Source organism: Echeneis naucrates, chromosome 24 (genome assembly GCF_900963305.1).
Source record: "Echeneis naucrates chromosome 24, fEcheNa1.1, whole genome shotgun sequence".
Lineage (NCBI taxonomy): Eukaryota > Metazoa > Chordata > Actinopteri > Carangiformes > Echeneidae > Echeneis > Echeneis naucrates.
This window is the reverse complement of record NC_042534.1, coordinates 6,898,321-6,922,728: the sequence shown is the minus strand read 5'-3', so window position 1 is coordinate 6,922,728 and position 24,408 is coordinate 6,898,321. Positions and strand designations below refer to the sequence as shown.

The following is a 24,408-nucleotide window of genomic DNA, read 5'->3' as shown; positions in this document are numbered from 1 at the left end:
TCTGCGAAAATTATGTTTCAACGTTTCCCTCTCTGCAAACCCTTTCCCCATCAAGTTTATGGTTTCATTTAATCCCGTGCTTCCCAACTTTTTGCTTCTTTTTTCCTCCCTATGGCAAAATATATTTACCCTGCATTAGAATAACATATAGCAGTGTACAGTGCATTATAATATATATTAAATATATGCCCAATGTTCAAGAAAAACATCTATCAATCTATCCACCTATCCTCCAGCGTTGAGGTACTGATTAACTTGGTTTGCTGTAAGCATTGTATCCAATGGCCATACTTTAATGATAAACACAATAGCAAAAATGAGAAGACAAGCATAGTGATTTTAAAGAAACAAAAAAAGCTACTTGTATGTGTATTTAATTGATGACACCATGTAATTAAAAACAACAATTAAAAAGATAAAGAAACAAGAACGTAGTGTTATTACAAGTATTGAATCCAAGTATCTCAGAATTTGACATCACTACTAATGTTTTTTATCACAACATTCCCAAATCTTTTTTTTCTGCCACGTTTCTGTGTAAATGACAGGCTGACAGCGTCTTTCTCCAAAAATAATACGAGTGCAGGTTTTCCTCAAATCTGGCAGCCCCTCTGTCAGCCGCCTCCCTTCTCTAATTTGATATCCCGTCAGATTGACAGAAGGCGAGGCCAACTGAGAACCGGATTATGCTGAATGGCCACTTTTGTCATCTTTATCAAACCATTGAAAAGGAAGTAAGCACGGAGTCGTGTTTGTCTCCACTAGGTGTCAATGTAAGTGACATTTTAGAGACTCAATAACCGCAAATCAAGAAAACCCTCGACATCCAGTAGAACCACCGCTAAGCCAATGAGAAAAAAACAGATGGAGTACATCACATGTTTTTCTATTCTCATACTCATTTATATCTATGTTCATATAGAATTGTTTTTAAACATTACATTAAAACAAAACAATATTTGTAATCAGAGAATTTAAGCACCACGAGGAAGCTTCTTTTTCTGCGACCTTTGTGTGTCAGTCCACACAGTTAATGGCCATGCAAACCATTTCTTTCCTAATCTCAAAAGAACCAGGACCATCACTCCCACTTATGGTATAGATTCTAGACGGGCCCACTGAACTGTGTTTTGTGACCTAAAACTCCTGGGACACTGGCTGGGTTTCTGTCCAAGAAGCCTCCTCCCCTCCTTTAAAGAGGCCTATATTTAGGTCCAGGGACAGAACAGTAACTGTGTGAGCGCTGGTGTTGGAGGCTGTTGGTTCTGTCTCTCCACAAGCAGTCAAGATATTTCAAAAGAAATCGAAAGTGATTACCGGAGGAGGGACGGGAAGTTTCTTTGGGCTGTTTTGCAAGCTTGTTCTCTGTTTCTGCAAATAAGGACACCACTTAGTAAGCTGCCTTTTGAAAGAGGAATGCCAAAAGCTGAGGTGGACACTGATAAGATGGGGGACGACGGCCATGAAGGGAAAGTGCCTGTTGTGGAGGAAACAGAGGTGAAAGTGCTTTATGAAACTCAAGCATCATTTGACCCTGATGATGAAAAAGCTGCCTATCCACCTGTGGGGACAAACTCAATCTACTCTGCCATTCTAAGCAGAAATGAGGCCGTAAAAGATGCCAGGCGCCTTAAGACCTTTCTGGAACTGAGAGACAAATATGTAAAGAAAAAGGTTCTGTTTGAGGACCCCCTGTTCCCTGCGAACGACTCCTCACTCTTCTACAGTCAAAAGCCTTCGATGAAATTTGAGTGGAAACGCCCCTCGGTGAGTGCCAGTCTTTTCTCAAATCCATTAAGTTGCACTTAATGTGACAGTGGTTCCTCGTCTAAAACCTCTCTGTATCTCATCGCTTCCTCCACCGCACATGTATGGGGTGTCATGTTGATTTGGCTGAATGGGATAGCTCAGGGTTATCACCTTCTAAAGTCACAAACAGCTGACTCTCCCACAGACCTGGCCACGGCTGGGAAACATCATGGCATCTCAGTGTTGGCTTGAGGGCTTTATGTGTTTATAATATACATGACCTGCTGGGGAGTTTTATAGCAGCAAAGCCATGATGCACAAACACTCCTTTGCATTTAACAGCTCTGCATTCAAAATGAATTTTTATATAATAATAATAACAATAATAATAATTATTATTATAATAATAGTGCACAATAACGCTGACAGAATTTCTGAATAAAAAGCTAACTAAATAGTTTTATAAAATGTTGTGGGCTTAATAAGTACCAATGCATCTTTTTTAAGTGGAAGTAAAAATATAGCAAGCACCTACTAATGCCAGTTAAATGTAGTGAAGAATATTTTCCCATTTCTTCCTCCATTAGACTGATGTGGGGAACTATAATTATTACTATGATTATATACTGTACACAGTATTTTTTACCTTTCCATTAACACAAAAATATTTATTATATATTTTTAATTGAATCATAAATTATTAAACTCAAAATGAACATAAAAATTATTTTCATTTTGAATTTATGTTCTGGAGCAATATAGAGCTGGAGTGTGATTTGTGATTTGTAATGCTAGATGATGAACGTAGTTTAGACACTCAGCAGAGATTGATGATACACAAATCCTATCTGAGTGTCAGCGATGTTTCTGTTCTAAATTTGGGACATGAGTCTGCAGTTTTACACCTTATGGTTAGTCATATAATGAAGGGACTTGCTCTGCTGGGACTCCCATTAATAGACTCAGAAGGAGACCTTATTTCTGATTGTTTATCATTATTTCACTTATTTATAGGCATAAAAAGGTGAAGGTATTTAATATTTCGAGAGGTAAAAATGGGAAAAATTAGTTTATGGTATCCAATTCCTCAAATCACAAGTTTTACAAAAATCTATATAATATACTTCAAAACACTGTTCCGCTATAAACCGAACATAAACTGATGTGCCATACTTCACTAAGGTCCTCGTCCTTTAAGGGCAGCTGAAAGTGTCGGTCATGCTGCATTGACATGAGGTGAGGACTTCTCCCCATTCAGTACAGCATTATCACTTTCCAAGCTACTAAAGGGCCATGACCAGCTGACCTCAAACAGCTGCCTCTTCATAAATGTGCAACAAGTGCAGAGGGGAATTCATGGTCGCTGGTTCACCCGACCGAAGACATTTCTTATGTCACTTTCAGTTTCGTGGGTCAAGTCCTCATATTGTCAATGATGTCAAGTGTGGATTTGTGTACTCAGATTTGAAAGTTCAAATGTTGCTCACTACAAATACTACACTTTTTCTCATGTGTTGTCAACAGATCGAAAAGAACGTTGAACCATTTTTTCTTTTGTTGGCAATTTGTAATAACTACAGTAGCTAGATAAGGTAGAAAAAACAAGATGAAAAAATATGAATATATATACAGAGAGAACACAAATTTAACCAGCACATATATACAAAAATAAACAATAATAATAAATAAATAAAAACACTAACTTTTGTTGTTAATTCAACTCTCATCTCATCCTGCATGGTCTGTTGTAATACATTTTTGAGCATGATCCCAAACACCCTCTGATGCATTTTTTTTAATAACAGGAAATCTGTGAAAACCCCCACTTCATCATAGATGGCGCCAACAGGACAGACATCTGTCAGGGAGAATTGGGTAATATAACCGTTTCTTTCTTTGAAAGCATTTAAACACACCACGCAGTCAGGAAATTTCTACAGTATTTCTCTTTTTCTGTGAACAAAGATTAGAAAGAACAGTTCCTTAAATCAGCATTTTCAGAGTTCTAGAAGACACAACAAGTAGCTTCAAATTAGAAGTTTAGAAAAAGTTTGCAGTGGTGCTGTAGCAGTTTGGTTTCAACGTATCACCACCATGTGACTTCATTAAGTGGTGTGTCTGGATCAAGTGCCCTCAGATCTGACGATGTGCTCTCGACAGGCGACTGTTGGCTGCTCGCTGCCATCGCCTGTCTAACGCTGAACGAGAAGTTGCTCTATAGAGTAATCCCGCCGGATCAGAGCTTCACCGAGAACTACGCCGGCATCTTCCACTTCCAGGTTTATATAAGCAGCTGACGTGTGGTGCAACAAACAACTAAACTGTCAAACACCTCATGATCATATTTCTGTTGGGATGTCGTGACTCTTGAATTACCAGCACAGTTCAGATTTTGTTTGAGAAAATGAAAATGACTTTTAGAGAAAAACTGATATTTTTGTGCTTTTAAAATTGTTAAAATTATTTAAGCAAACGTTCACAGTCGTATTTCTTATTAATGGCCTTATTTTTAGTTCTGGCGTTATGGCGAATGGATTGACGTGATTGTGGACGACCGCATTCCCACCTGCAGAAACCAGCTGGTCTTTACCAAATCTTTCAGAGAGAACGAGTTCTGGAGCGCTCTTCTGGAAAAGGCTTATGCAAAGTAAGCAGAGCCCACTGAAGTGGAGGCATGCAGCTCATCACATCTTCACCTCCCACAGTTCCCTTCTGCCAAATGCAAAACGTTTGTCTTTGAGTCCGTACCTGAGATTACAAAAGTTAGTTTTTCATTTCACGTGTCATCCATGCCCAGGTTGCACGGGTCCTATGAAGCACTGAAGGGAGGGAACACGCTGGAAGCCATGGAGGACTTCACAGGCGGAGTTACTGAGTTCTTTGAGTTGTCTGAGGCGCCAAAAGAGCTCTACAAAATCCTGAGGAAAGCTCTGGACAGAGGCTCACTGATGGGCTGCTCCATAGATGTGAGCGTGCAGGATAAATTGATATACGACAGTCAGTTACTGTGCCTCTAACTGGAATCCCAAAGAGAAAAACAAGTTTTACTGGATGAGACATGATGCAAAATGACTGACATCAATGTCTTCTTTAGCTCTGAAGATGTCAAATGGGTGAAACCATGAATGAAAGAACAAAACAGTTTCTGAAGACAGGCGTTTAAATCTGAAGTGTGCTTTTAAGAGGAAAACATGCCTGAAAATCCAGTTTCGCTTTTGCTCTGACAAATGTTGTGTCTCTCAGGTTGCTTCAGCCAGTGAAATGGAGACTCGGACCAAAGAGGGGCTGGTGAGAGGTCATGCTTACTCCATCACTGGCCTGGAGGAGGTACGCTGAAATTTCCACTATTTGTAAATACAGACATATTTCTAAATTCAAATACACACACACACCACACGTATGTGCTTGTTAGAGAAGTGTTAAAGAGGAATGCCAATGTTTTTTCCAGTGTGACGAAGTTGAGAAGGACTCCAGCATTCGTCTGATACGCTTGCGTAATCCCTGGGGTTGGGTGCTGTGGAAGGGGCCTTGGAGTGCAAAGTGAGATTTGATCTGGACCGACGCCTCAGCAGTGTTGCTGCGTTCCTGATGCTTTGATTATGACATGAATACACAGACTCTTAATGCTGTTTTCCTCAGTTCAAAGGAATGGTCGACCATTTCCACTGGAGACAAGAACAACCTCATAAAACAGACAGTTGAGATGAGTGAGTTCTGGTGAGTGGAAGCACGGCAGCCTTTACTTGAACTCCGCTCCACCATGTAACCATGACGTTAATTTGACCGTCGCAACAACAGCAACAAGAAGTTTTCATGTGTTCAACAACATTCATTTAATCCAAAAACCAAAAAGCAATAGAGAGAAAAGTCCTCAGGAAGTTTCTCTCCTGCAAGCTTCCCCTTTTGTGTTCCCTTTTAGGATGTCTTTCGATGATTTCAAGAGGAACTACACTAAACTGGAGATGTGTAACCTGACCCCTGACACACTGCAGGGCGATGAAAGAAAGAGCTGGACGGTGTCGGTCAATGAGGGTCGCTGGGTGAGAGGCAGCTCTGCTGGCGGCTGCAGGAACTTCCCAGGTAGGCAGCGAATTTTTTTCTACTGGCTTTCGAGACGTGTAGATAAAAGCAGATATCAAACTCTTATCATTTCTTTATTCAGACTGCTGTCATATGACAAATATTCAGATTTACTTTGTGTGTGTTACAGAAACCTTCTGGACAAACCCTCAGTATCGCCTGCAGCTCTACGAAGAGGACGACGACCCAGAGGATGAACAGGTGGCCTGCACTGTCGTCGTGGCTCTGATGCAGAAAGGTCGAAGGATGCAGCGTCATCAAGGAGCCAAATTCCTCACCATTGGCTTTTCCATCTACGAGGTAGTGATCACATAACCCTAAACTGACATTTGCTCTGATGGGATTAAGCAGATGCGCTGAGTGTCTTCTGTGTCTCTCTATAGGTACCAAGGGAGGTATGTCTATCATGGAAAAGGACGTTTTGATGAAGTCATCACTTTTCCTGACTTGGCCTGTATCTCCAGAGAGTTGTGTGTGTTGACTTTAGCAGGTCATGCACTCATACATTTAGTTAACTCTTGGTCAGATTTATGAGTAAACTTTAAAAAAGCAAACCAAAATATCTTTCTTAATGCCACTTTTGTTTAATGAACTTGTTGATTAATTGTTTAAGTTGTTAAGTGTTTTTATTTATTTATTTATTTTTTGCATCCTTAGATGCGCGGGCAGACTCAGCACCTGCAGAAGGACTTCTTTTTGTACACAGCCTCCAAAGCAAAATGCAAGACCTACATCAATCTGCGAGAGGTGACAGCACGCTTCCGTCTGCCTCCGGGAGAGTACGTCATCATCCCCACCACCTTCAAACCTCACGAAGAAGGAGAGTTTATTCTCAGGGTCTTTTCTGAGAAGCAGAGCAGATCTGAGTAAGGATCTCTGAGGGTGTATTTGGTGGTGCGGCTGATGGTATGATTATCGGGGCGTAGCAGTAATCCTCCTGTCTGGTTTCTCTCACAGGGAAGCGGAGAACACAATCGGCTCTCCTCAAATGCAGGTTTGGAACATGAATGAAGACATAGAAGGATCAAAATCTGTTTTAATAATTACGATCAATGTGGTGAAATGATTCAAAACAGATGAGCAAGTTCTGAAGCCTCTGAAATTATTGGCAGCATGTGAGGAGAAAGATATAAGGAAGCATTTGTTGGTGCTGCTGATGGATGAGAAAGCGATCAGGGAGTGAAAAAGCCACAATTAAAAGGCTGCTCAGTGAATATGAACTCACTAGTCTTCTTCAGGATCACACAATCAAATACTTTAATCGGTGAATTATTTGCAAACTCCATACATGCATATCCATCAGCTCTGTTCTTGAACTCTCTGTGTCTTGTCCAGTGCATACTGAATGTTCACTCATTGTTTTCCACACAAGAGTTACTAACAGACTATCCACGGGTTTTCCTCCGTTTCATCTCATTTCATCCCCCTGTTCTTTCTTGTCTTATTGGCCATCAGCAAGACAAGAGAAAGAAAGAAAAGGTAATTCATGCACGTGTTTATCGCATCAGTGGATGCGCTTTAAAACTCTGCTTCACTCTGTGCTTCTCTCCGCTCGATGTCAGCTTTTAGCAATGTTGGCAGTCACACTTTGTGCCATCATTGAATATACTGATGATGATTGGTGGAATAACTCCAAGGTTAACTCTCTTTCCTCTTTTCTTTCCTGTTTGTCTTTTATAACCCCTATCTCCTCTTACCAACCACTACCATTACCCACATGCCAGCCTATTGTATTTGTGTCAGACAGAGCGCGTGCCAACAAGGAAATCGAGCATGACGGCATTCTGGGGGAAAAGAAGAAGAAGAAACCAAAGGTATTCTCCTGCTGGAGCAGACTGTATGTAGATGAATTATTATTAGCCAAAATCATGAACTGCAACCTTTGCCCTGTCCTAATTTCTGCGACGTGACAACATTGAAATGTGTCATGACCGGGTCAAATAACAATAAAAATATTTAGTTTTATGCCAAATGATCTCAAGTAGCTCTTCTGCACCTGTTTTCCTGTAAGGCCAAACTGTGTGAGGGCCAATTACTGATCTGTATGGAAATGCACCCTGTTGTATTCAGTCAAAATAAGGCAATGAAACAGCCCTTCTTTACCTTTCAAATGAGTATGGTCCAGATATCATTTCCTGTCAAAAGAGGAATTATTGGAAGTAGATATTTATGCCAGATTCAATTTCCGATTATTAAATAAATACATGAATTTGTCCTGATTTGTGTAACAAGGCTACGTGGTCCAAAAGAAAAGAGTCGCCCTAACCCTAACCCTAAACCCAAAAATTGTTCTGGAATGGGTTTAGCTGCCAAAGGACGACTGCAGGCTGCTTATTTATATTTTAAGAAACTGTCTATCTTTGCTTCAGCACAAACTCTTGCACCCTGAAGAAGAAACCGAGGAGGAAAAACAGTTCAGAGCCATTTATCAACAGATTGCTGGTGAGGTGAGTATCAGCAAGAATTAGAACAACACAAGGTGAGCAGGCATGTTTTGGTACGGCGCTGATATTAAAACATGTTCTCTCTCCCTGCACCCTCCACCAGGACATGCAGATCTGTGCCAATGAGCTCAAGACGATCATGAAAAATGTGCTCGCCAAACGTAAGAGCAGCAAAAACACAGGGGTCATCCACGCTGTGCCACTTGGTGATCACTTAAACCTACTTACCTTTTTCCACAGATAGTGAATTAAAGAGCAGAGAAGGTTTCAGCCTTGAGACGTGCCGGAGCATGATTGCCTTGATGGATGTATCCTTTCAGCTGGTTTAAACTACTGAAAAGTGAAACGTGTGTAAATGGGGAACAACTGAAGATCCTCGTGCTCATCCAACACCAGGAAAAAGTGAATTTTATCATGAACGCAATGTAGACCTCCTTGCATTGATTCTTAAATATAAACTGACTCTTATGATTCTGTCATGTTTAGAATTTGAGTCCACCTTTCAAATTATTTTGATTTCTTCATATTTTGTGGAAAAATTAAACTATTCCGATAAAAATGAAACTGGATTAAATTCAGTAAACAAATGAAAACAATAATTCTTCCCTTTACGACCACTGGAAAGTGACGATCAAAAAAAAAAAATAAAAAAAATCTGTGTATATTATACACACACGTATAATATATGAACTATATATGTACATGTTATGCTTTTCCATAATTTACCTTTTTCAGACTGATGGGACAGGAAAACTAAATCTGCAGGAATTCAAGCACTTGTGGAAAAAGATCAAGCAGTGGCAGGTACAATGTTTTATTCACATTTACGCCTGCATTGTTTTTTATTTTCAAAATGACTGACTGCCTGTGTCTTCGCGTTTGCAGCTGATTTTCAAACGTTATGACAAAGATAATACTTCCTCCATCAGTAGTTTTGAGATGAGGAATGCTGTTCATGATGCAGGTGAGACAAAGAAATAATCATGAATTATCCTCAAAAAAATGTTTTGATGCATAATTGTAGTTTCTTTTTTATCTTTATACATTTATACATACATTTTATCTTTATACATATGGATGATGCAGACTATCATGCATTTCACAACTATACTTTATTAGAATATTATATTTCAATTAAACAGTTTAAGTGTATTACTCTCTGGGGTCACTATGATATAAAGTAATAGAAATCCATGAATAGTGAATTTTTCTTTCATTCTTTCCACATGCAGGTTTCCACCTCAACAAACAGTTATATGACATCTTGGCGATGCGCTACGCAGATGAACACCTCAACATTGACTTTGACAGTTACATCTGCTGTTTCGTGCGTCTAGAGGGCATGTTCAGTAAGTACCTGGCGTGTGCATTTTAAATTGAGCAAAAAAGGCGGACACTCCGTGAGCGCACTATACCAGAAAGCTTGTTAACCAAAAATATCAGAGCAAAGACTTCAAGGTTTCTAAAAGAGTCTCTCACAGGAGCTTTCAACGCTTTTGACCAAGATGGAGATGGGATAATCAAGCTGAACGTGCTGGAGGTAAGTGTTGCTTATCATATTGCTTTACATGATATGCTGATGTGTTGCTTTGTTGTCGTTAATGCTTCTATTTTAGTGTATGTTGCATTGCTTCAGTTTTCTGTGATGATTAAGAGCTTTTCAACACATCTGTAAAAACTTCATTATGCCCTTAGGGATAAACAAAATACAAACATATGCACCTCTGTAGTAATAAGATTCATTTACTTACATGTTCATGATATTTTGAGGCAAGAACACAAACTTGAAGCAGCTAATGTAGTGTTGACATATTGATTAGTGGGCCAACAGAAAATTATCCTTCAATTCATTTCTATATATATATATATATATATATTATATATATATATATATTTTTTTTTTTTTTTTTTTTTGAGAAATCTCTTCTCTTTTTGCAGTGGCTTCAGTTGACAATGTACTCGTAGGCTGACCTCTTGACTCCTGATGTAGCTGCACTCAGTCATTGTGCAAACTCACAATGTCAGCTTTGTCAAGACCTCACTCTCCTGGAGTTACTTGGCTTTTCTTTAACGTCACAACAAAGTCTGGATGTCAACATCACAACGGTCTGATCAGCATTTTGTTTGACAATTCTTGACAGGAATATTGATTTTGTCCTCTTATTGCTGGACATATACAGTATGTATTAATTACAAAAATACATACTGTTAAGTGCCAAAAATAAGACAATGTTTCATCATGTGAGTCAGTTTGGTCTCATCTGTTTCACTGTTTTCTTCCAGTATCTGGAGAGAGTTTCCACTTTATACAATGATGAAGGGGCCAAGGACATTTCCTAAAACAACCCTCCTTAAAATGGGATGTTAACGTTAGGAATTAAAGATAATTTACATATTGACACAATGATGGAAAAAAAAAATCTGACAGTTAAGTGGAGGTGGGAAATGTATTATTTCTGCAAAGTGATGGTTTGAATTTTTGAATATCAGCCTAAGGGTTTTAAACTGGAGTTGTGTCCTGAAATGCATCTATAAATAAAAGATGCAAGCCTGATGTGAGGGAAGACGAGCTTAGTCATACAATATTCAGAAATGTAACAGTCAGGGATTTGAAAATCCTGAGAGGCAAAAATTCATAAAGAATTATATTTGCTTGGGGAGGTTTTTTTCATCTTTACGATGGCTCTTGAGTGTACAGATAGATGGTGTCACACACTCCAAAGGCTGAGATGTATCCTATATTCAGACATTCAAGTAGCATCCCTTGTTTCTACTTTTACCTGAAAACACTCGAACAAGCAGCCTCTCTTTTATAGTCAACAATTATTCATAGAAAATTATTCACTATAGCAACTACAATAAAGTGTTTGGTTTTTATATAAAATAAATAAATAGTGCTCCAAGTGTGAGATGATTACATAAAACATTTCTGACAATGCCTAAAGCACTGGAGGATGTGTTCACCTAAAAGCAAACAGATCAACTAATCCTCAGAATCAGCAGGAATATATCCTGTAGGTTCATTTGAGGGTGAATGAGGCAGCTTGAGGTTCGACCCTGAACATTTTAATCATCAGCTTCACTGGATCAATAACGTGGCATCTCAACTCACTGTCACAGAGAACACAAAGAAAAGAGGTCATGTAGTTTGCATGAGACCAGCAGAGACATCAACAAAACATGAAAAAAATTTGCACACAGCAGTTGAGTGTTCACTAAACCAAAATGGTAAAAATAAACTGGAAATGAAAAACAAGAGTGTTTGCAGTGATGGATGATTCTCCAGTCTGATCTGCTCACTTCATCTCCACCACAGTCAAGACTCCACCTTACTGTCATTCTCCACGTGGTTCTGCATATGATCTGGCAACTTCTGCAGGAGGCAAAAAAAAAACAAAAAACAAACAACAAAACAGACCGCCACTCTGAGGGAAGTGTTCTCACACAGAGTTCAGCATTAGAAGCTGCTGAACATGACTCATGTTTATAACAAAGCAACAAGTGAGACTGAACCAAGTCTCATTTCGTTATGAGAAAATGTGACTTAACAATTCAACTAATGGAATTGAAGACCAAGTATGGCATCAGCCCAATACCTGCTGAATTTCCTGCTGTGTGGCAAAAAAAGCGCTGCAGCTTCTCCAGTGACATTTGACTGTCTGCAGGTTCAAGTTGCTGTGATCTCCAACAAGGTGCTGCAGAAGGTGCTCTGCTATGCCAAAAATTAGAGAGCAATTCTGCCACTGGACAAGAGAAAAGCATTAGGGCACCAGTTGACCGGAAAACATATCAACTGGATGACTGTAAAACTACATATACTATTTCATGGTTGAATGCCAAAGTAGTCTTTATTCTATCCCTGTGTGAAGTCCTGAAGAAAGAGTGCTTTGTCAGGTTACAGTGACCTCGACCTTCAAAACTAGATCAGCTCATGCATGGGTCTTTTGGCAGTGAACATTTGTGCCAAAGCTGAAAAAGTCATCACGCACTGAAGATTGGGACAGATAACTAAAAGAATGCCTGCAGCTCTGACTGTCATCAGTGCTGGGGGAAAACAAAGCTGAGCCCTTACCCGGCAGCGGTAGTTCTCCATCAGATTGAGCTTCAGTGCTTGAACGCTGCCATCAAAACAGCCAGTGTAGATCTGAATGCAACCCAAAAAAAAAAGCAAATACAACCAAGTGAAACTGTTTTGTTACAATCACTATTATTTGGTAATGTATTGTAAAACCAACCTCCGTCATGCAGGTTTAGATTCAAAGAAGGCTGCCAATTTTGGTCCACTCACCACACTCTTATGGATAGCCATGCACATCACCATGTCACTGTGACCCCTGTACACCTGCAGTCGGTCATGGGACTGCATGTGAAAAAAATTTTTTGCTATATATAGCTAATATAAAAAATACACACAAAACATGTCAACATATCTCCAAAATGATAAAATTAACCCCCCCCCCCCCCCAAAAAAAAGAAAGAAAAAATACACAAATGCTCATCATAAATACCTGTAGTTCATAAACTCGGATCAGTTGATCCAGACAGGCTGTCACCATCACTTTCCCCAAGATGACAATCGATGTGACGGCATTACTGTGACCCTTGTAGATACGAACCAACTCTCCAGTCTACAATTACAAAAAAAAAAAATTGAGAAAGAAGACAAAAAATAGATATAAAGAGTAGAAACAACCTTTAACAAAATTAAATGAAATTTAAATTCATAATCAAAGGAAAAACACTTACATGGATGTTGTGGGCATGAACAGATGTGTCACTGGAGCCACTGAAGACCAGGTCGTTCACCACCTGAAAACAACAAGGTAGGTGTTATTCAGTGTTTGATAAAGTAATCATTTCTTCTACCGATCCTCATATCATCAAACGATCATCACAAAAGCGCAATCTAGGGATCACACTGATCATGATTAAGAATTGTCTGCAAACACCGGAATCTGAATTTTGAGCCTGACATGAACACAGACTAAAGCTTTCTTGACAATGTGAGCAATAAATAAAAGAACAAAATCTGGTCCGAATCACATATGCATGTGGCACAAAGTCCCATTGCTAAAGACAACTGATATTTGTGTGTCTCCATTACATTTATAATACATTAAAACACATTTCTATTCCACCTCCAGTTCAGTCCCAATCAATTTGTCACGATATCTGGATAGGCATCGTTTTAGGTTTCAGTGAGAAGAGCTGGTGCTATTCCTTCACCTTCATGCAGAGCACAGTTTTGCTGTGACCCTGCAGTGAACGCAGCAGTAGGCCGCTCTTGGCGTCCCGTACGCTGATGGTGCTGTCGTAGGAGCCAACCAGCAGCACCCTTCGGGCACCCTCCTGCGCTGTGCCGAGACAGCTCACACCTCGTGGGCCATGGCACTCCAACACATCCAGGTGCTTCAGAGTCTAATAATGATGAAGTGAATCAGACTGAAATTACCCCAGTTAAGATGCCTGGTTTATTAAATCTGCAGCATTCACTGACAAAGCACAATCCCAACCGTTCATTGAACCGTGTTTATGACTAATGCCCTCAAAAATCATCATAAAACCCATTTCACTCACCTTTAAATCAAAGCTACAAACTGAACCATTGGCAAGTCCAGCATACAGAATATTCCAGGCAGTGTGCAAACACAACACACTGTCTGGTAAAGAAATCTGGCCCACACACCTCAGAGACTGGAGGAGAATGGTAAATCATAAAATGAAAATTAGTTAAAACTTCAAAAATGTTCAACAACACATTAAGAGACAACAAAAGGATTTCTGGTATGAGTACTTCAGCAAGTAAATCTGCTCAGTGACTAATATGAAAAATGTTTATGTAGGCAACAAAAGTGACGTGAAGCAGCACATACTCATTTATAGTTATGGTTTGTCATGGCCAGACGTCTGTACCTTGATGCTGTAACAGCGAATGGTCTCGTCACTTGAACCAGTGTAGAGGCGTGCCGGCAAGTTCAATAGGGACGACACCAGCAGACAGTTGACTTTGTTTGTGTGCCCCTCAAACACAGCTTTGCACTCCATGCTCTGGATATAGGGAGACAAGAAGCAGTATCTGAAGGGAATCTTTTTAAAATGTATCTGTCACAGGTGTTTTCATTTTCATAGTGCAATCACTGCCCTGTGAAGGTGTGAGGACCAAAACTGTGTTACAGTCAGTGATACTAAATTTTACCAACTTAAAAAAAAAAAAAAAAAAAAGTTTTCTTGCATTGCTCCAACTTACTCTGTCCTGCATTTTCCCCTCTTGATTGCTCTCTTTGTCCCTTTCAGCTGATGGAGTTTATTAAGGCTAAAATGGCTTAGGTGCAACTCTGTGGCAAAGTGAGTTGTGAAAGTCTTCATAAGCACTTCACAAGGGGCCACGATCCAACGGCTCCCATTGGAGATGGTGCCCCCAACCTCCCTCGCTTTAACTCATCATAGCGGTGATGGGCATTCTCTTGTTTCAGCTTCCTATATGTGAAAAGTTTTCTTTTTGGGACAAAAGAGTGAACAACCTACCGTCAGACTGTAGGCTCTTGCCGTGTTGTCTCCTGAACAAGTGTATAAAAGGCTCTTGTAGACTTGCAGGCCATGGACGGGGCCAGTGTGACTCACAAAGGCTCCCAAGGATGGTTCTTCATCCTCAGACTCTGAAATAATGGGATTTCAACATTTTTGCCTTTTTGTGTCCAATTAGAACACGCTTTAGAAAGTGTAAGGAAATTATTCACCTGCATGAATGTTCTCATCTTTGACTGGCAAAGGCAGCTGAACTTTTCTAAGAGGTCAAGAAAAAACAGTCAGTCGCATTTATGTATCTAAATCTAAATTCCTGCAAGGTCAGGTCTCTAAATCCTAATGTGATCCCAGGAAGTGACTTCACCTGTCAGTGTCATTCTGCTGTGATGGCGGTACACTGGCAGACATCTGGGGAGGATCTCTGTGATTTGGATCACCTGTGATGAGCTGTGTTGAGTCTTCATTGTCCGAGTCGTCAATGTCAATAACCACATCAGAGGTCTGAATCAATTTGACGGAGTCGTCGCTCTCATTTATGCCTTTGTCTGATGCTGGAGCAGATGCCTTTGAATCTTTCGCAGGAACAGAAATTTCTGTGGCTATATCTCTTGCTTTAATTTGTTTCCTGGAAATCTTTCCTCTTGTCTCTTTCTCAGATTCTCTTTCAACTAGGTGTCTGTGATCCTCTTCTAACCTCACTGTCAGCACAGTGTCCTGTAACCTTTCCATCGCTGGTTCCCTCTCCATGGCAGATGATTCAGGGAAAAGAAGTGTACTGGCTGATGTTGAAGCAGCAAGAGCAGCATGGGTAGATGTGGCAGTCGGTAAGTCTGAAGGTCCAGGCAGCAGCGGGGTGAGCAGATTGGATGGAAATAAAGGCAGAGGTTGATTTGGGGCCACGTGGCGTCCATCTGGGATCAAGGAGACAGGCTGACTGGCCTGTCCAGTAGTGGCTGAATGACAGATTTCTTGCTTCACTGGCTTGGCTGACAGGGAGAGGGTTGGGGAAGGTGCTGAGGTTGTTGCAGACGTTTGATGGTTGGAAGACATTGCAGAGGCACGTGAAGAAGGAAGGGGAGAGTTTCCTGGTTGAATTGTTGCAGCCGGATTTGCTGATGAAGTGACGGCTTTCTCTGTGACATTGTATGATCCTGAGTACCCTTCTGGAAAAAGATGAAAAAAAAAAAATAAAAATAAGAATAATTGTTTATACCTATGAACCAATTCTGCGCACAAGGTTTCCATGTCAATATAACCCCTACCTTGCATCCCCTGTAGGATCTCAATGCGTGTTGTTCTAAGACTGTTGACCTCAGCAGTGAACTAAAACAACAGCGGAGGCGTTTATATGAGGGAAAACATAGAAATCTATTATCTGACAATAATGTGTCTATTGGTGGTGGTACCTGCTGTCTGAGTAGCAGGAGTCTTTGGACTTCTGTATAGGCAGCTTGCAGGACATTGCGAGCCTGTACCAGAGATATGTCCACATCCTGTAATAAGTGGCTTAGCTTGTCCTCCCTCAGAGAGACTGCCAACAGCTGGTCCATCTGATTATGGTCTGCAAGTCAACAAAAGGCTGAGATTGATCACAAGATACTTGGATATATTTACACACACTACTCAGAAGTTTAGTAATAAACATGCTGTTTGGTTACAACATACATCTCAAAATTAAAAAAAAAAAGCTACCTTTGACTTATCTTATCTAAAATGGAAATACCAGGAATCACTGGCATTTCAGTATAAATTGGGACTATAATTACCCTTATTTGTCTTTGTTGTCTTCTTCCTTTGACTCGACTCTTTGTTAGAGATACCATCATCCTGTGAAAATGTATGATACATTAATAACTCAGAGGGTGAACAGGGGGCATTTATCCCTGAGCTGAAGTCAGCAAGATACTACTTACCATGCAGTTTTTCCTCTTGTTGGCAACGTTGTCTCTCAAACCTCCCGTAGCATCTTTTTGCTTTGGTTCTTGTTTCACCAAGACAAGTGTTGCTGTGTGATTGTTTTGATCATCCTGTTCTACAACAGGTTCCTGCAACTGAGAATCAGATTGGGTATGATTGCTTCCATCACCCTGTGCTGCAACAGGTTCCTGCAACGGAGAATCAGATCGGGTATCTCTGTGGGAGTCAGTGGTATCTGTTGTGTCCTGAGGTTGAGGTGATAAAGACTGTGGCACTGAAGGACTGTTGGGAATCGATTCCCAGTGGAAGCCCTCGGACAGAGGCAAGTCCATGTCCTGTAGGCGTGTTGAGTTTTCTTGGAGACTTGGGGGTCTCACAAACTTAATTCCAAACCTGGGCATGCCTTTCATATTGTCCTGGTTCTTCATTTTTGCCCCATTGTGTATCTCCATCCAGCTCAGCCTACTCTTGGCGTGGAAAATATTCTGGGCTGGTTTAAGTCCAGCCTTCGTCCCCCCTTTAGTTTTTGATTCGTGGGCAATGCGCACCTTGCGGCAGATATTAAGGTTGGGCTCAGTGGGTACAGTTTTGCTTGTACATTGTCTGAGTGACACTGGGCTGTCGAGCCCTATACGAGAATCTTTTTCCCTATTTGACAGTCCATCTCTCACAAGTAACCTCTGATCGGTATTTTGTGTCATTTTTAAATCTGACTGTTTTGATATAGCAGGAGCAACTTTAGAAGGACAACCACCCAAATGCTCTGCAGATGCACAGTTGTTGACCTGAGGTGATTGCACAGGTGTAGTTCCAGCCTTAGGCGGTTCTTGGTTCTTGGATTCAGCCTGTTGTGTAGTGCTCCCATCAGCCACCTGGGAGCCTGTCTCACTGCTCTGCCTCTTGGCTTCACGATCAGCTCTGCAGGGCTCCCTCACACCCAGTGCTCTTCTGATTTGCTTTAGCATTCCACTTACATCGACATCTCTAATGGCCGCCGCACTGACAGACATGTCTGCTGGATCAGGATTAGTGGAGCAATGTGGACCCTCTAGTTCTGGCTGAGAAGTTCTGGTGCACTTATTCTTATCATGATCAAAGATAAAGTTTCCGTGATTAGAGAAGTTGTCAGTGATGGGGTCTCCTGCATTACTGTCCCGGTTGCTGTAAAAGTCATACTGGCAAACAGCAGGCCATGTCATTTGTTGTGGCAGTTCAGTGCTGGCATCATCTTGGGTGGTGTTGTTGTGTGGTCTTGTTTCAACTGGTCTCGTGTGGGAGGGCTCTGCTTTCACGTTAATGTGCTGATTATTGACAGAAAAGTTGGCACCATACCTCATTTGTTGAATTGATTGGGTTGATTGGTCTCGCACACAAGCCTGATGCCAAGTTCTTCCAGGAGGCTCTCTTCTCAGCTGAGGTGCCTCTCCTTGGCAAGAAGGTCTTTGCACTTTGTTCTCCTTGTTCTGGACAACATTGACACTTCCTTTCTGCTGGGCTTCTTTATTCACTCTTACGTTGATTTTTTTATTTTGTTCTCGCTTCATTGGTTTGGATGCTAGTTTGTGTGGTTGGCCTTCTCTCTGTAGCATTGCTGCTTGTTTCTGAATGGGTTTGTTCTTCGTTTTATTCTTTTTCTTGGCCTTTGCTTTCTTCCTGTGATGGAAATTGACAGTCATTTTAAATGCAGCATTTCAGGTTCAACAACATTTTACAATGTGTAGAAAATAAAATGCAAACTCTGACATTTGAATTCAATTAAATAAGAGAAATTCTTACTCTCTCTTTAGTTTCTTATTTCGCTCAAGTATTTGGTCGATTGTCTGTGGACTAAGAGTCTTAAACAGAGAAACAGGCTTTACATTTTTCAAAATTATGTTCTTCAAGTTAGCTTGGTGTTGAGCAGTGGAGATGTGCTTGGCATACTCATATAAACCCATACAGGATACCCTACAAGCCTGGCATTCATGAGATGAATCCCTGTTCAGAGAAAAAAAACAAAAACAAATGAAGATACAAGTAGATGCTACAATCTTTGAATACTTTTTTATAATATATTTAAAATATATTTTTGATCCATTATTATAGCTGTACATGAACACCTGCCCCAAAAATCAATACACTGATTGCAATTTCAGCCACTTTGGACGTATGTTGTGCAAGAAGTGCCATTTTTCTTCCTCAGATCAGAAATGCAATATAAGTTGTGTGTACTGTATTTTGTATTTTTTAGGACTTGCAAATTACAACTCCTTAAAAAATAAACAAACAGAAGAAAAGAAAATAAGTGAGACATCACTCACTTGCCCTGCACTGTCTCCAGCTCTTTGTGGTGCAGCATACCATGCACATGGTCCTGTGCTTTCTGCAGTTAGGAGACATACTGTCAGGGTTATATATTACTTGTGAAAGGCTGCAGTGGCGTCATTCGTGGAAATATAAGAGTCCTGCAACTTACACGTTTTGAATATGACCGGCGACACAACTTGCAGTAAAAATCCTGGCCCTTCTTTGAGCATCCTTTTCTGCTGCTGCTCTTCTCCGCGGAGGTTTCAGCCATTTCTGGCAAAACAAAAACAGACAACATGAGCGCAAATATGTAAACAAGGCTGTGCACTGGCAGTAAACAGATGTGTGCAATTGTCTTATTAAACAAGGAACAGAAAAATATTATAAGGTGGTCAGAACTAGCCTGGCTCCAAAGAGAGGTTGACTCAACAGTTGCAGATTAGCGTCACTTGCTTGACAGTTTACACAGAAAGTTGTGCAAAGTTAGCGGCATTTATCTGACGCCTTACCTTCTGATAACACCGCACCAAATTTCAAGTTTTAACAGGAAACTATAAATAACTTCAACACACATGGCTACAGTACTACACTATTGTCAAAACGCCATGTTTGCCAACGTCAGTTTCGTCACACATGCGTCGTCCAATCGCTTTACAGCGTCTGATTTTCGTAGATCTCCAAAACCCGGAAGTAGCCGAGGCAACGACGTCCGAGTCATTATAGCTCTAATGAGCCACCGCGGCCACCGTTCAACGCGGAAGAGGGGTGTTGCTGCCAGGAAAAGAAAATACTCAGCAGGTTGTCAGCCGTTTACAGTGTGTTAACGTGTGACTTAGCTGTAACTGTAGCTTCACAGTTCATACAAGTTAAAATGTGCAATGGATGTGTTCAGAAAGAATACCCAGACCGGGTAAGTTTCGATCACTTGTTTTGACTTTAAAATGCCAACTTAGTGCTAAACGCGTAACTACTGACGTTATAGTAAGATGTAGTTCTTTTTGTCTAAGTCTGATCAACCTTCTCCAGCAGTTTGGTGATATAAAGTGATGAAATGATATAAACATGACTAACATTTTGGCATGTTACTTACGGTGCAGTTAGCTCATATCTATTGTTCTTTTCTCACTTTCACACCAACTTGTCTTTTAACAGATGAGCACTGATATCAAAAACTGCAGTACTAGTTTAGTATTCTGTGTCACTTCGGTGGAAATTAACGAAGTACGTTTTATACAATTATTTTTGTATTGCTCCTTTTATTAGCTCCTATTATTTATTGGAATAGTCCAGATACAGTGCCGTACAGTACAAATAAGACTGCCCATAAACTATGGAAGAACTTAGTTTTATAAAATTAGCAGTAGTACACTTATGCAACGGTCACCCCATGAAAACTAAATCATTTTGGAGCCCGCAATTTGATGTGACTTTCACTGAACTGCATTTCAGGTGCTTCTATTATGTTGATTCAAGCTGGAAATAAGCTTATCCTTTGATTCCCTGCTTAGGGGAACACCTGTCTGGAAAATGGCTCTTACCTGATGAACTACCTGGGCTGTGCCAGCTGCCATCAAAGGGACTTTGTGTTGATCAGTAATAAAGCCACAGAAGATGATGATGGAGAAGAGATTGTCACATATGATCGTTAGTCACCAATCTGTTGACGGTCTAGCATACATAATGGTCTACCCACAACATACTACAGCAATGTTCAATACAAGCACCTCACAGGAACAACTGTGGCCTAAACTCCATGTAACTACTTTTGAGAAAGACTGAAATGCTGTAAACACGGAGTATGAGCAATCCCCGGAGTTAGGCTCCATATTTCTAATGAAAAGCCTGTCGAGAGTTACACCTGCATGCTAATGGAAAGAAATACACATAATTATAGTGGATATTCAAGATTTTTTGTAACTATTTAAAATATTTCACTCATTTGTTTTTCCAGATGTTTGCAAAAACTGTGACCATGTCATCGCCAGACACGAATATACTTTCTCCGTCGTTGATGAATATCAGGTTAGTAAGGCCGTACTAGCAATATCCATCTTCACTAAGCAGCTCCTTGTGTAAGGAAAAAAACTTGTTGTACAAAAGGATTCATGCAAAGTTGCTGCCACTGTATTCATCTTTTGAAACCTAAATTAGGACTATTTTGTATTATTCAGGAGTACACTATGCTCTGCATGCTGTGTGGAAAGGCAGAGGACTCCATCAGTGTGTTACCAGATGACCCCAGACAGTCTGCTCCTCTTTTTTAAAACCCTAACCTGCAGGTCATTGTTAAATTTTTAGATCAACTTACAACACCATGAATCTATGACTGACTTCACTCCTCAGGGTTCCTACAATATTATATTATTATTATTATTATTTTCAACTCTAAATATATTGAGTATTTTCCAGTAGACCTTAGGTCATTTGTGAACTTTTGTATTCTGAGGAGGAAATATAACTTTTTTTTAAATAACAAGTACAAACATTTGTGTTACCTGACCGTGAATTGTAAATAAACTTTTTTTGTTCACCATTAAGAATTTTATGTCCTCCACATTTTACTTCTTGGTTCAAAATCACTGATGCTTAAATGTACGATTCACAAAATAAAGGCGCGATTCCTTCAGCTACAAATATTAATAAGTGGCTTAGCTTGTCCTCCCTCAAAGAGACTGCCAACAGCTGGTCCATCTGATTATGGTCTACCAGTCAACAAAAGGCTGAGATTGATCACAAGATACTTACAACAAACATCTCAAAATTTAAAAAGCTACCATTGACTTATCTAATCTAAAATGGAAATACCAGGAATCACTGGCATTTCAGTATAAATTGGGACTATAACTGTGATAATTAAAAGACAGTACAATATCAAAATTACCCTTATTTGTCTTTGTTGTCTTCTTCCTTTGACTCGACTCTTTGTTAGAGATACCATCATCCTGTGAAAATGTATGCTACATTAATAACTCAGAGGGTGAACAGAGGGCATTTATCCCTGAGCTGAAGTCAGCAAGATGCTACTTACCATGCAGTTTTTCCTCTTGTTGGCACCGTTGTCTCTCAAACCTCCCGTATCATCCTTTTGCTTTGGATCTTGTTTCACCGAGACAAGTGTTGCTGTGTGATTGTTTTGATCACCTTGTGCCGCAACAGGTTCCTGTAACTGAGAATCAGATCGGGTATCTCTGTGGGAGTCAGTGGTATCTGTTGTGTCCTGAGGTTGAGGTGATAAAGACAACTGTGGCACTGAAGGACTGTTGAGAATCGATTCCCAGTGGAAGCCCTCGGACAGAGGCAAGTCCATGTCCTGTAGGCGTGTTGAGTTTTCTTGGTGAGTTGGAGGTCTCCCAAACTTAATTCCAAACCTGGGCATGCCTTTCATCTTGTCCTGGTTCTTCATTTTTGTCCCAATGTACATCTCCATCCAGCTCAGCCTACTCTTGGAGTGGAAAATATTCTGGGCTGGTTTAAGTCCAGCCTTCGTCCCCCCTTTAGTTTTTGATTCGTGGGCAATGTGCACCTTGTGGCTGATATTAAGGTTGGGCTCAGTGGGTACAGTTTTGCTTGTAGATTGTCTGAGTGACACTGGGCTGTCGAGCCCTATACGAGAATCTTTTTCCCTATTTGACAGTCCATCTCTCACAAGTAACCTCTGGTCGGTATTTTGTGTCATTTTTAAATTTGACTGTTTTGATATAGCAGGAGCAACTTTAGAAGGACAAGTTCTTCCAGGAGGCTCTCTTCTCAACTGAGGTGCCTCTCCTTGGTAAGAAGGTCTTTGCACTTTGTTCTCCTTGTTCTGGACAACATTGACACTTCCTTTCTGCTGGGCTTCTTTATTCACTCTTATGTTGATTTTTTTGTTTTGTTCTCGCTTCATTGGTTTGGATGCTAGTTTGTGTGGTTGGCCTTCTCTCTGTAGCATTGCTGCTTGTTTCTGAATCAGTTTTTTCTTCATTTTATTCTTTTTCTTGGCCTTTGCTTTCTTCCTGTAATGGAAATTGACAGTCATTTTAAATGCAGCATTTCAGGTTCAACAACATTTTACAATGTGTAGAAAATAAAATGCAAACTCTGACATTTGACTTCATTTAAATAAGAGAAATTCTTACTCTCTCTTTAGTTTCTTGTTTCGTTCAAGTATTTGGTTGATTGTCTGTGGACTAAGAGTCTTAAACAGAGAAACAGGCTTTACATTTTTCAAAATTATGTTCTTCAAGTTGGCTCGGTGTTGGGCAGTGGAGATGTGCTTGCCATACTCATATAAACCCATACAGGATACCCTACAAGCCTGGCATTCATGAGATGAATCCCTGTTCAGAGAAGAAGAGGAAAAAAAAAACAGAAATGAAGAAGATACAAGTAGATGCTACAATCTTTGAATATTTTTTTACTATATTTTTGATCCATTATTATAGCTGTACATGAACACCTACCCCAAAAATCAATACACCGATTGCAATTGCAATTTCAGCCTCGCACTCTTGACATATATTGTCCAAGAAGTGCAATTTTTCTTCCTCAGATCAGAAATGCAATATAAGTTGTGTGTACTGTATTTTGTATTTTTTATGACTTGCAAATTACAACTCCTTAAAAAAAATAAACAAACAGAAGAAAAGAAAATAAGTGAGACATCACTCACTTGCCCTGCACTGTCTCCAGCTCTTTGTGGTGCAGCATACCATGCACATGGTCCTGTGCTTTCTGCAGTTAGGAGACATACTGTCAGGGTTATATATTACTTGTGAAAGGCTGCAGTGGCGTCATTCGTGGAAATATAAGAGTCCTGCAACTTACACGTTTTGAATGTGACCGGCGACACAACTTGCAGTAAACTCTCTGGCCCTTCTTTTTGCATCCTTTTCTGCTGCTGCTCTTCTCCGCGGAGGTTTCAGCCATTTCTGGCAAAACAAAAACAGACAACATGAGCGCAAATATGTAAACAAGGCTGTGCACTGGCAGTAAACAGATGTGTGCAATTGTCTTATTAAACAAGGAACAGAAAAATATTATAAGGTGGTCAGAACTAGCCTGGCTCCAAAGAGAGGTTGACTCAACAGTTGCAGATTAACATGAAAGTTGTGCAAAGTTAGCGGCATTTATCTGACGCCTTACCTTCTGATAACACCGCACCAAATTTTAAGTTTTAACACAGAAACTATAAAGAACTTCAAGACACATGGATAAAGGACACCACTATTATCAAACCGCCATGATTGCCAATTTTCAATTTGTCAATTTGGCCAAACGTGCGTCGTCCAATCGTTTTACAGCGTCTGATTTTCGTAGATTTCCAAAACCCGGAAGTAGCCACGTCCGTTATAGCTCTAATGAGCCACCGCGGCCACCGTTCAACGCGGAAGAGGGGTGTTGCTGCCAGGAAAAGAAAATACTCAGCAGG

The 24,408-nt window shown here is 40.4% G+C and overlaps 3 protein-coding genes across 11 annotated transcripts; 2 read left to right on the top strand and 1 right to left on the bottom strand.

Moving 5' to 3' along the window:
• The first annotated feature begins 1,265 nt into the window (after nt 1–1,265).
• On the top strand, nt 1,266–11,723 carry capn3b (calpain 3b). 6 transcript variants are annotated; one of them, XM_029496522.1, is made up of 24 exons: nt 1,266–1,767; nt 3,555–3,624; nt 3,910–4,028; nt 4,263–4,396; nt 4,547–4,715; nt 4,993–5,076; nt 5,198–5,289; nt 5,389–5,466; nt 5,669–5,829; nt 5,960–6,129; nt 6,213–6,224; nt 6,487–6,695; nt 6,787–6,819; nt 6,999–7,008; nt 7,285–7,308; nt 7,554–7,643; nt 8,199–8,276; nt 8,377–8,434; nt 8,514–8,581; nt 9,009–9,077; nt 9,159–9,237; nt 9,506–9,622; nt 9,755–9,813; nt 10,212–11,723. In XM_029496522.1, exons 1-24 carry the CDS (start codon nt 1,417–1,419, stop codon nt 10,236–10,238), a joined length of 2,361 nt encoding a protein of 786 aa, XP_029352382.1. In that variant the 5' UTR covers nt 1,266–1,416; the 3' UTR covers nt 10,239–11,723. The 6 variants fall into 6 exon arrangements, with proteins under 6 accessions (XP_029352382.1, XP_029352381.1, XP_029352380.1 ...); XM_029496521.1 differs by lacking the exon at nt 6,999–7,008 and having other exon boundaries at nt 6,787–6,823; XM_029496520.1 differs by lacking the exon at nt 6,999–7,008 and having other exon boundaries at nt 5,177–5,289; nt 6,787–6,823.
• Nucleotides 10,200–24,275, bottom strand: znf106b (zinc finger protein 106b). 4 transcript variants are annotated; one of them, XM_029496514.1, is made up of 25 exons: nt 24,123–24,275; nt 23,805–23,908; nt 23,650–23,711; nt 23,117–23,317; nt 22,030–22,993; nt 21,883–21,943; nt 19,171–19,274; nt 19,016–19,077; nt 18,492–18,692; nt 16,712–18,368; nt 16,565–16,625; nt 16,205–16,359; nt 16,061–16,121; nt 15,163–15,961; nt 15,011–15,057; nt 14,799–14,929; nt 14,187–14,321; nt 13,851–13,967; nt 13,500–13,691; nt 13,020–13,082; nt 12,782–12,901; nt 12,562–12,633; nt 12,346–12,417; nt 11,870–12,016; nt 10,200–11,646 (listed from the first exon to the last, which is right to left on the bottom strand). In XM_029496514.1, exons 2-25 carry the CDS (start codon nt 23,904–23,906, stop codon nt 11,590–11,592), a joined length of 5,643 nt encoding a protein of 1,880 aa, XP_029352374.1. In that variant the 5' UTR covers nt 23,907–23,908; nt 24,123–24,275; the 3' UTR covers nt 10,200–11,589. The 4 variants fall into 4 exon arrangements, with proteins under 4 accessions (XP_029352374.1, XP_029352375.1, XP_029352376.1 ...); XM_029496515.1 differs by having other exon boundaries at nt 12,562–12,615; XM_029496516.1 differs by lacking the exons at nt 23,650–23,711; nt 23,805–23,908; nt 24,123–24,275 and having other exon boundaries at nt 23,200–23,248.
• Nucleotides 19,751–21,904, top strand: churc1 (churchill domain containing 1). Its single transcript, XM_029496527.1, has 4 exons — nt 19,751–19,911; nt 20,510–20,645; nt 20,953–21,023; nt 21,173–21,904. The coding sequence occupies exons 1-4, from the start codon at nt 19,873–19,875 to the stop codon at nt 21,263–21,265; spliced, it is 339 nt and encodes a 112-aa protein (XP_029352387.1). The 5' UTR covers nt 19,751–19,872; the 3' UTR covers nt 21,266–21,904.
• Nucleotides 24,276–24,408: the final 133 nt, after the last annotated feature.

What these genes read in the sequence shown, in the direction of transcription:
- znf106b (XM_029496514.1), bottom strand. Translation starts at nt 23,906, where the DNA reads ATGGCTGAAACCTCCGCGGAGAAGAGCAGCAGCAGAAAAGGATGCAAA. An exon ending in GACAACAAAGACAAATAAGG is followed by an intron (nt 16,360 to 16,564) that starts GTAATTATAGTC and finishes GTTGACTTGCAG; the next exon opens with ACCATAATCAGATGGACCAG. An exon ending in AGATGAGAACATTCATGCAG is followed by an intron (nt 14,930 to 15,010) that starts GTGAATAATTTC and finishes CCATTATTTCAG; the next exon opens with AGTCTGAGGATGAAGAACCA.
- capn3b (XM_029496518.1), top strand. Translation starts at nt 1,417, where the DNA reads ATGCCAAAAGCTGAGGTGGACACTGATAAGATGGGGGACGACGGCCAT. An exon ending in CGGCTGCAGGAACTTCCCAG is followed by an intron (nt 5,830 to 5,959) that starts GTAGGCAGCGAA and finishes TGTGTGTTACAG; the next exon opens with AAACCTTCTGGACAAACCCT. An exon ending in ATCAACAGATTGCTGGTGAG is followed by an intron (nt 8,277 to 8,376) that starts GTGAGTATCAGC and finishes ACCCTCCACCAG; the next exon opens with GACATGCAGATCTGTGCCAA.
- churc1 (XM_029496527.1), top strand. Translation starts at nt 19,873, where the DNA reads ATGTGCAATGGATGTGTTCAGAAAGAATACCCAGACCGG. An exon ending in AGAAAGAATACCCAGACCGG is followed by an intron (nt 19,912 to 20,509) that starts GTAAGTTTCGAT and finishes TTCCCTGCTTAG; the next exon opens with GGGAACACCTGTCTGGAAAA. An exon ending in CCGTCGTTGATGAATATCAG is followed by an intron (nt 21,024 to 21,172) that starts GTTAGTAAGGCC and finishes TGTATTATTCAG; the next exon opens with GAGTACACTATGCTCTGCAT.